Consider the following 11,501-nt stretch of genomic DNA (forward strand, 5'->3'; position numbering starts at 1 on the left):
AACTATGCTAGGGAACCACTAACTTCCAGAAGCAAATTCTCCAGGCTGCAAATTAAGTGTCTCCCTAACTCCCAGGAAGGTTCTGAGGATTAGTTTGTAAAATGCATTGAACATGGAAAGGCCACTGTGAGGTAGCATCACAGCATTCCTATTACCCAGCTTATATATGTCTTTTTTGCAGAACTGCTAGAGCTTTTTTAACCCCATTTCAGAAAGATTTCAACTCAACCTTTTATGAAAGGAGAACTATAAATAGCCTCTTAGATTAAAACCCTTAACAGCTGAGAAGGCTGGAAAGGGAGGTGGATATTATCCACCTTTCAGGAGTACAAATTGGGGCTGGAAGGGCTTAATTACAAAGATATCCTTAAGAACACACTAAGGGCTGCTATAAAAATTACTCCAATTACAGCAGCTCCACAGACATCACTCCAACTGGGAGAGAGGAAACCACCACTTCTCTCTCTTCCCACACACCTCTCCTGTACCCCATGCAAATACAGGGCAGCACAAACAGCAGCTTCACTCAACAGCTCAGCTGCATGGGTAGAGTCTCTTCTCCCAGGTGGCTTGGCAGAACCTTTCCCATCAGGCATGCCAAGGATTTGGCTTCCTCTGTTTTCACGTTGAGATCTCACTGGTTTTCACTGTGAGATCTCACAGTGGAGATGTGCATAACCCAAGGTGACTAAATCATTTCAGCCAATGCATTACCTTGGAAGTCCCTCAGGCAGAATAAAACACTTTTAACCCACAATTTGGATTTGAAAGTGGAATTTAGGATTCCATGAGAATCACTCAGTGTCCTGAAATGGGGAATTCATGGGTTTCCCTATGACTTCATCTGTGATGATGTGTTCTTATTTGATGCTCTTTGTAATTACAAACAAATGGGTAATTCACAAGGAGTGTTCAGGGCAACCATTTCCATCAACAGTCAGGAAGTCCTCAAGAATTCAGTATTCCTGTGCCAAATGTTTTGCAATGGTGCTCAACTGGATATTGGAAGTCCCTTCATATATTGTACCTGAAATCAGAAGAAAATAAATTAGCAGACTATAAACCCACAGAGAACTTATGAAGAGGCACCAGAATATCATTCTAACAGTCCAGTTAGAACATTTACAATTGTGATGTGAAGCTTTATTGAGCAAGTTCTAGCAACAGACTTATAACATTATAAAGCATAAATGTTTATGTTTTATTATCTGCAACAAGTAAAGCACTTTTCTGCTGGAATCACATGATGACAAGGTATTTTCCTGAAAAGAACTGCTAAATAACAACAACAAAAAAAGAAGTTTTTCCAAGTGTTATCACAATATAAGTCACAGGGTAATACTGTTTAAAATGCCACACTGTTGGGTGCAAGGACTATCCTGGTAAACAAGGAAGTCTTGAAAAGGAAACCACATTCAGATCTCAAAGCTGAAGAAGGTATTTGCAATATTTGTTTGAACTGGAATTTTCTTAACAGAATGGGACACAATGTTTGTATCTGTATTTTACTGGTATCCAATTAGACACTTTAACTAGCCTTGCATACACAGATGTTCACACCTGAAGTTTTACCTTCTGACAGTTGAGTCTCTGGATCAGTGTTGATACAGTCCCAGAGAGAAAATACCTTGGAAAAAAGCCATTCATCCTAAACTTCAACGCCACTTATGCTCCAAGAGATACTTGCTAAGGAACTACCACTCACCTATCTTGCAGTCACGATAATACTTTTCTATTGGGTAGTTTTTGGTGAACCCAACACCTCCCATCCACTCGATGCATTTACTAGTTGTCAGTGTTGCAACCTGTGGAAAGAGGTTCAGAGTTAGAATCTGAGAGTTTAGCTTTCTGACAGGGGTACTAAATCTTCTTCTTTGCCCTTCTTTACTAAAGACATGACAAGGCCTTGCCTTTACTATTTCAAGCAAAAAACAAACAGTGAATAAAGCAGTAACTAGAACAAGTGGGAAGAGGAAGAATACGCATTTTTAAAATTCATTTTCAGAAAGCCATTTCAGAATAAAAATTATTCTAAATCAGAGGCCATCAAGAATTCACTGTTACCGCAACAGTTCCTATGCTGCACTATGGAAAAGACTAGCAATGGTATATGCAGGACAGCTTGGACAAAGAGGCAGAAGTGATGCAGTTTTGAATCATTTTAAGACTCACAGTTGTGACCAGCAGAGCTGAAATCGTCACAAATGAACTCTCACAGTGTCATTTCTCACATCACACAAAGAGAATTCTGAGAAAATTAAATCTCCTTAGATGAGTGAAAATTTTAATTCACTTTTCTCTTTTCATGCTGTTGCTTGGTTTTAAAGATTGTGTTTAGAGGCATAAGCAGTTTCTTTTTTGATGACTTACTTTACATTCTGAACACAGACTGAGAATCAGACTGGTTTGGGTTGGAAGAGACCATAAAGCTCATCTCATTCCAACCCCTGCCATGGGCAGGGACACCTTCTGCTAGACCAAGTTGCTCAGAGCCCCATCCAACCTGGCCTGGGACACTCCCAGGCATGGAGCACCCAAGATAAAAGCACATCCACACATTTCACAGCAGAAGACGAATTACAGGCTATACATTTGGCAACAGAAGCAGCTTTTCAAGAGCAGTGAAACAGCCCTGAGAGCAGAAAGCAGCTGCAGGTTACCTCAGCAGCATAGTACTTGGCCATGCTGGCCTCCTTGATGACAGGCCTGCCCGTCTCGGCGAGGCGTGCGGCGTTGTAGGTGAGCAGCCTGGCTGCCTCCAGCTGCGTGGCCACCTGGGCTATCTGGTGCTGCATCCCCTGCAACAAGCACAACACAAGTCAGGCAGAAACAGTACCCAGGACTCCCCTGAAATTCCTAGCAACACACATTGGTTTCACCATACATACCAACGGTCTGAAACAAATACAGGAAATCCAGACGGACTAGTAGTTCTATGTACTTCTGCATCAGACATAAACTATGGGAAGAGGTTGCCCAGGGAGGCTGTGGCTGCCCCAACCCTGGCAGTGTTCACAGCCAGGTTGGATGAGCCTTGAGCAACCTGCTCTGGTGGGAGATGTCCCTGCCCGGGGACTAGATGATCTGTAAGGTCCATTCCAAACCCTTAGCATTCTGTGATTCTATGACCTATTGACACTGAGGTTGGGAAAACCTCTGGGCCACTAAAGTCCTTTCAGGAACTGCACTCTCCTTCCCACTTCTTGGATTCAGGAGTACTGGGGTGGTACTGACTGGCTGGACAAGAGTGTAACCTATTTGTACTCATGAGTATCAAGGAAAATTTTAGCCAAATCCTAACATCCTCCTCAGCCCTGCAGAGACACAGGGTGCTCAGAGCTGTTTTCACTCTGCAGTTACTGAGAATGTTCACACAATAATTGATGACCTTAACCAAGGAAGACTTGTAAACAAGCACTTTTCAATAGAGACCTAGCAAGGTGACAACTCCTCCTTCCCATGACCCAGAGGCACCAGACAAAGGTTAGGAGCAGCATAAAGGCCATGACTGAGGAATGTCTCCAAGGGGAGGGCTGGAGCTCACAGCTAAACGGTAGGTATTACAGAAGAATGGGTTTATTTAAGAAGACCCAAACATTATGATGATTGAAAATGAACATTTAGTAGTCTAAAACACAATGAAATCTTTCATCTTATTAGAACATTAACACAGTTCCCTCAGATTTGCAGAAATATATATGCAGGTCAAAATACCAAAATGATTTGGCAATTATAAATTCCATTTCCCATTCAGAAGACGCAGTTCCAATCATTTCCCAGGTGTCTGTGAGTGCTTCCTAAAAATCTGCATAAATTATGAGCAGTGCTAATGTTCCTTCTCTTCAGCAGAGCTGTAGGTTTCTTTTAACAAGAAAATTACTACAGTAATTACAATTATGTATCTTCCTTATTAAACTATACATCATTTTTGCAACAAAGAGTCTTTTTGGTTGTAAGATACAGATATTATAATGAAAACTAAATGTCTTTGTATAGCACAGGAAATCTAATAATTCAATCAGCTTTCCTCATCTTTTTGTAATTTCTAGTGTTTCCAGAAGAAGTCTTTCCCCTGCACCTCATCAAAGGGTATAAAAACTGGAACACATTCAGCACACTGTGATACTCCCATGAGTTCATTAACAAGTACCTGGAAATCAAACACACTTTTCCCAAACTGGACCCTCTCCTTTGTATAAGGAACTGTGAGATCAAAACAGCCTTGGGCCAGTCCTAACATCTGTAAGAAAGAATAAAGCACGTGGTCAGTAAAAATTGGTTCATTGAACGCACCTAATGGAGATTGATCATCTTCAAGTCAGGCAATTCACCTTTATCAAAAGTTTGGGATTCATGAGAAAAGTGAAGCTTTTTCCCCACCTAGGCATTGCTAAACCTTACACAAAGCTAAAATACAATATAGTTCTATATATAATCAAGAGCCAGAATTTGACAGTTATTAGAAATACTGAAGGGAGTTACAAAAGGAGAAAAAAAAAACACCAAAAAAGGAGTTTGAGGAATAAGCCTATTTCATACTATTACACTCCTGAAAGTCTTATTAGAGGCAAATACTTATGAAAACACTACCACTAATTTTTGAACAGAACTTATGGATCAGCTGTGGCTGCATAAATATTAAGTGTTTCTGGGAAAATTTCTAATTACAGGGGAAAATTACTGTAAACTAGAGATCTATAGATCCACGTTAGGCTATTAAAGGAAAAATAATTTGAATGATTATTCCAAGCTATTTCCATAATCAAAATAATTTCTCATTTTACGGGGGACACTGGGCTGCAATTTGTTTCACAAGTTAGAGAATCAGTGGAGTGGAAGGAGAGAGAACACTTCTTCCAGTATTTTCCAATTCTGCAGAACAATTGAAGAGGAATTTAGAGCAATTTTGCCTTTCCACAAAGACAAAAGGAATCGACTGTCACACAGCTCAGTCAAACCATCTTTAGTGATGCACAACATGCACTGGAATCTTTGGACACACTCACAGTGAGCTGAAAGTCAAGGGCCAAGTTAAAAACATGACTGGGTTGAAACTTCTACTCCTTAATCACTTAAGTTTCCAGGAAAAAAAATAGTACATAGGAAAATAACTAATTCTGCTGCTAATCAGCTTTATTACCAGATCTGTTACCTCCTAATATAAACTCATCTACAAGAACCAACTACACCAACCTCTGCAATATATACAGCTCATTTGCACTAAAACTATCTGACTCTGTTTTCAAAGCCACAATTATATTTTATAAGATGCTCATTATCTTTTAAAACCATTCCTACTGCAAAACTAAACTCAATACTAGAGGGCATTGGAGCTGCTGTTCTTCTCAAGTACATTTCTCTTAATTTGAAGGTGCCAAGAAAGTAGTAACTAAGATATAACAACTGCCTGACCTTAACTTTCAATTAAGGTGTAACTTGGAGTAATTAAGAGTAAAATCCAGACTGTGTATTTTACTGCCAGAGCCTCTGTATTATTTATATCTCTGGGAACAATGGGGCCCACAGCCCTTTGGAAATGCCATATCAGACAAAGTTTAATCACAGATATTCTTTAGAAATGATGGAAGAGCTTGCACAATTATCAGCACAGTTACTGCAATGTGAAAGCCTGAATTTCATGAGGATCATTACTTCTGGTCTGTGAACCAGGGTGAAAGATAAGGGAGATTGGTAGTACAGACATACTGCACAACAAGGCAGAAACAAAGGAAAGATTGCTTTCAAAAGTTAATTAAAAATGTAAAACCTTGTCACAAGTCCTTTTATTATAGGGCTGAACCTGATTCCCACTGGGATCAGCAGCAATCTGAGATCCAAACTGATTTTACAGCAAAATACATTTTGAACTGATTTCAAGGTCAGTAAGTATTTTCCCCTAAGATGCAATTTCCAAATACAATAATGAACTAGAAGAGTTCTGTTCTATAAAAATCACATTTTTTTTTTTAAAAAAAGTTTTTTGACATCAGTTAGCACAAGGTCACATTGCCAATCCCACATAACCACAGTTGGAAACCTTAATTTCACACATTTCACTGTGTTCCATTTCTCAAAGTTAGTTTTCTTTGTAAAATAGCTTTTCTTAATGGAAGATAAGAATGTTGACATAATTCAGGAGCAATAAGTTAATACCCAAAGACAAACTAATTGCTATTTAATGTTTCTAAATCTATTGCTTGTGTCACCCAAGGAGAATTTTCGACTGACAGTTGTTTCCATTTCCCTGTAACTTAGCTACAGGAACACTGACATCTAGTGGCACCTGAGCTCTTCATACAGTGTTTTCTAAACCATTTATTCCTAAAAGCTTTGAATATCCCACAAGTTTCAATCCAAACTCACATACTGGTTGTATTCAGCAATAAACCACATGACCCACCTGTGCAGCAATCCCTATCCTGCCAGTATTCAGCATTCCAATAGCATACTTATAGCCTTGTCCAACCTTTCCCAGGATATTGGTCTCAGGAACCTAAAGAATAAAAATCATTCCATTATTCCAGTTCTATTCTGCTTTGCAACTGCCAGCAGCGTTCACAAATGAACAGTGCACGTTTTATTTAATGTCCCTCATAAGTGAAGGCATAAAACATAAACCAGAACTTTGCTCCCTAGAGTATCTGATTAGAGAACATTTCCTGATACACGTGATGATCAACTGCATGAAAATTTAACAAACTCAACCCCCACTAAAATTTATACCAAGGAATTAGGAGTAAAAAAAGTTAAAATATGCCAAACAATCAGTATGTCTAAGGGAAAAAAATAGGGAATTGAGTTAACATTCTTTCCTGTGTGTAGTCAAGTTCCAGTGATACACAAATTATGCTCCAGCAGCTGAACGACTCACAATACCTTCACGTTGTCAAACGTAACTGGGCAGGTAGAAGAGGCTCTGATTCCAAGCTTGTCCTCCTTTTTCCCCACATGTAGTCCCTCTGTGTCCCGATCTACTATGAAGCAGGTGATTCCTCTGTATCCCTAGGGTGAATTAAAAAAGAATCAAGAACTGCTTTTGACACTAGTCTCACCAAAGAGTGCTCTGAATATCTCATTCCAATACTGAAACTTCACACCTGCTTAGCACTGTACTAAAAACTAAAGCACTGGCACAGTCATCTGCTGCTAATTGTGGTTTAATATAACATTCAGCTGTTAGATACAATGAAAGAAAAAGGTCCCTATTTAGTGAAAAAATAAAATTGAAAAGCAAATATCTTCAAGTTAAAATTTTCAGACATACTGAAAGAAGTTTAAAAAAATTAATGAACGTTTTGAACACTTTAGTTTTGCATGTGATAATCACCATATTACATACATTTTAAACCCTGCAGTTGAACTTTCTCAATCTGTTACCTATATCCAAACTGAGGTCAGAACTTGACACATATATATTCAGTCACTTTTTTATTTGAACATACTTTACTACAGGATATTATCAGTTTTCCAGGCCATCTAGCCTAACTATTTTCACAGAACCACAGAAAATCCTGAGTTGGAAGAGACCCACAAGGATCTTCCAAGACCAACTCCTGCCCCCACAGAGAGCAGCCACAAGAATCAGCACATTAAGGCATATTTTGCCTTTTAACAACAGCAACTTGTCAGTTAGAAGGGCTGGAAAGGCTTAGCCTGTGTGTCCCTCTATTGCTCAGAAAATCACCAATGCAGGCTGTGCTCATCATCTCAGCAGTTATGATTCTGACATTTTTAGCTGGAGGCATTTGTTAAGCTGCTCAGCAAGTTCTCAGTTTTTGTTGGGAACTATTTCTAAAGGTTTGCTGTCAGCCAGGAAAAGGTGCACAGAATATTAACTTGTAACATCAGATTAGTAACATAAAGTCCATAGTTTCACATACCATCAGCTGTCACTGAAATGCAACTGCTCTGTAGCAACTTACTAAGGATGGATCTGTATTTGCCATCACAAAGAAAACTCCTGCATGTTCTGCTAAGCTAATCCACATCTTTGAGCCATTGATAATGTAATAGTCTCCTTTCTTTTCAGCACGAGTCTTCAGAGAAAAAGCATCACTGCCAGCCCCAGGCTCTGAGAGGCAGAAACTGCCTATCTGTCAAGGGAAGGGGAAAAAGTCATTTTAATCACTACAAATAACAAATCCTGCAATGAAAATACTTATGAACAAGCAAAAGTCTCTTCATTTCAAGCATTTCAACCTACTGCATTAAAGCAACTGAGTTTCAGCTATGGAGCTTAAGAATAGAAACACTATGTAATTACACATCTCTCAAAGTCAACTGCTTTACAGTTCTTTTCCACAGTAAATGAAATTTTAATGAAACTAATACGTGCCTTTCCACTTTTACCTCTCAGCCACTGATGACAGGATGTATCTGTATCACACAGATCTCAGCTCTAACCAGAGTTTCAAAGTTCACACACGTCTGACAGTGCTGCAGTCACACATTAGTCACTGAAAAAACCTCACTGATATTACTAAACTATAATATAATTTTAATAGTTAAGTAAGACTTCGACTCACTGTATCCTTAGCCACTCTGGGCAAGTAAGTTCTCTTTTGTTCTTCTGTTCCATATGTGGTAAACAACTTATTTGTCAGTGTGTTTTGGAGTTCACATAGAAGAGCTACAGCTGGATCCACTTTGGCCAATTCTTCTACTGCCAATATGATTGAAAAAAATGAAGCTCCAGTTCCTCCATATTCTTCCCCAAGCTCAATACTCATCAGCTGAAATGGAAAAGGGGCAAATATGTCAATCTGTTAGTTCCTGTCAACCATTTGTTAGTCCAAGCTGATACTTGAGAGATTAAAACAAACCCCACAGAATGTATTTGCAGATCTTTCCCCAAAGTCCTGTTTGCCTTCAGTGCCCTTAAAAAATTAACAGTCCTCCATAGAAACAATTAGGCTGGAAAAGAGCCCTAAAATCAGCTTTGGGTTTGACAGCAGGAAAGGCTAAAATTGAATCCAGGAATGAACACCAGGATATCTGCAACATAAATCCTTGTGGTTGCCCAGTAAACCATAGAGGACTCCTGATATACTTTCCAGCAACACTTATCAGAGTCATGGCACTTCCAGCATTCTATGGAATTATGCTTATCCAATTAAAAAAGAATTGAGGGAGGGGAGACAAAGGAAGGGGAAAGGGAAGGGGAAAGGGGAAAGAGAAGGGGAAAGGGAAGGGGAAAGGGAAGGGGAAAGGGAAGGGGAAAGGGAAGGGGAAAGGGAAGGGGAAAGGAAAGGGAAAAGGGAAGGGGAAAGGGAAGGGGAAAGGGAAGGGGAAAGGGAAGGGGAAAGGGAAGGGGAAAGGGAAGGGGAAAGGGAAGGGGAAAGGGAAGGGGAAAGGGAAGGGGAAAGGGAAGGGGAAAGGGAAGGGGAAAGGGAAGGGGAAAGGGAAGGGGAAAGGGAAGGGGAAAGGGAAGGGGAAAGGGAAGGGGAAAGGGAAGGGGAAAGGGAAGGGGAAAGGGAAGGGGAAAGGGAAGGGGAAAGGGAAGGGGAAAGGGAAGGGGAAAGGGAAGGGGAAAGGGAAGGGGAAAGGGAAGGGGAAAGGGAAGGGGAAAGGGAAGGGGAAAGGGAAGGGGAAAGGGAAGGGGAAAGGGAAGGGGAAAGGGAAGGGGAAAGGGAAGGGGAAAGGGAAGGGGAAAGGGAAGGGGAAAGGGAAGGGGAAAGGGAAGGGGAAAGGGAAGGGGAAAGGGAAGGGGAAAGGGAAGGGGAAAGGGAAGGGGAAAGGGAAGGGGAAAGGGAAGGGGAAAGGGAAGGGGAAAGGGAAGGGGAAAGGGAAGGGGAAAGGGAAGGGGAAAGGGAAGGGGAAAGGGAAGGGGAAAGGGAAGGGGAAAGGGAAGGGGAAAGGGAAGGGGAAAGGGAAGGGGAAAGGGAAGGGGAAAGGGAAGGGGAAAGGGAAGGGGAAAGGGAAGGGGAAAGGGAAGGGGAAAGGGAAGGGGAAAGGGAAGGGGAAAGGGAAGGGGAAAGGGAAGGGGAAAGGGAAGGGGAAAGGGAAGGGGAAAGGGAAAGTTGCCTTGCTGTTGATAGACCCAAACCTTTTAATGATTCATTAGAATTAAAGTTCTCAATCTTTTAATCTAAAAATCTGCAAAGGGCACAGCTAGAGAATCACAAAATGATGTTGCTTTCTGACTAAAAGCTGAAATAAAAGTGTGCAGACCCCTTGTTCAAACAGTCCCTGTATCACTGAGTCTTCCATCTTTGAATTCTCATCCATTTTCTGCACGAGAGGAGCAACTCGTTCCTGAGCAAACTTTGTCACTGCAACAAAAAGAAGATAGAAAACCTGTAAGTATCCCAACAGTCTCCCTGGAGATCAACATAACAGGAATGTGGTACTTCTGACAGGTTCTGCATGTGTTCCCTGACTCCCCCAGACAAGCTGCTCAAGTGAATCAAAATGCTGTGTCGCAAGGCTCAATAGTAATTGTTTTCTGGACTCAGCTGCAACTCTCCAAACCAGCACAAATACATCCTATAAATTCAGGAACCCTGAAAGCATCTCAGCAACTCTTATGTAACACTGCTCAACTAAAAAAAAGTTACAGAAAATACTTCCAAGAGATGCTTTAGTTGGTTAGCTGTGCAGTGTTTCTGTGGCAGCAAGTTTGAAACAGCTAATATTTCCTTATGCAAATCATGGAATGTGGAGCTGTACTGTGCTAACATGGAAAGAGAACATTACATTTTTCTCCTGTGAACTAAAGCAGTTTTAAAATAAAGGATTTTAAACAATCTCCCAAAACACTCACAGCATATAACTAGAAATAAATAATGAAAATAAAATTTTAAGCTAAAATTTCCCTCCTAGTTAAACATTTCTGAATTTTAGCTACACAGAGATGAGTTACCCATGTTCTTCAGCATTGCCTCCTCTTCGGTGAAGGTCTGAAGTGGACCACAGACAACTCCAACACTGGGCAGACTTGGCTTGAGTTCTGACTTGGAGGATCTAAAGGCACACGGAGAAACTCTCCAAGGAGCCAAGAATGCTGGTATGCTTCTTCTGAGCTGTGGAGCATAAACACAGAACACACAAATAGTTAGCACTGTACACAGATAGCAATACACAACTTTATCCAGTGCTTTTACCCAGTAAATGATTTGGAAATATAACTTGCACCCAATGTCTAGTTTGAAAGCTTTTGAGAAGATATAACCCCTGTGTCCTGAAATAAAATATCCTTTATCTACTCTTCCTTTAACCCCAAACAATTTTCGTTCTGGAAGTTTGCTGACACAATGTTATTCTGCAAAGTATTCACAAACAGCAGTTTTAGCCAATATTGGTGTTCACAGCAGATGAACCCTGCTGATGATATTTGTCTTTACAGATCATTTTGGAAATCTACTGCAATATTCAGAGTAGTGTGTACTGTGGTAGAACTAATATCTTCATTAACAAATATGATAAATGAAATGGACATACAATGTTTTTTACAGACCTGTCAACTTTAATGAGACTTAGCTTTCTCCCTGCTTTTCTAGGGA

At 40.4% G+C, this 11,501-nt stretch overlaps 1 protein-coding gene across 1 annotated transcript; it reads right to left on the bottom strand.

The window, feature by feature from the left end:
- Positions 1-877: 877 nt before the first annotated feature.
- ACADSB (acyl-CoA dehydrogenase, short/branched chain) lies at positions 878-11,021 on the bottom strand (the record flags this gene model as incomplete). The annotated part of the gene is made up of 10 exons (XM_009080747.1): positions 878-1,027; positions 1,706-1,805; positions 2,661-2,798; positions 4,151-4,240; positions 6,401-6,493; positions 6,877-7,002; positions 7,923-8,093; positions 8,526-8,732; positions 10,171-10,271; positions 10,862-11,021. Coding segments are annotated over 10 exons (1,257 nt in total), but the record flags the coding sequence as incomplete, so codon positions are not given.
- Between the last annotated feature and the right edge of the window lie 480 nt (positions 11,022-11,501).

Source organism: Acanthisitta chloris, unplaced genomic scaffold (genome assembly GCF_000695815.1).
Source record: "Acanthisitta chloris isolate BGI_N310 unplaced genomic scaffold, ASM69581v1 scaffold16718, whole genome shotgun sequence".
NCBI lineage: Eukaryota > Metazoa > Chordata > Aves > Passeriformes > Acanthisittidae > Acanthisitta > Acanthisitta chloris.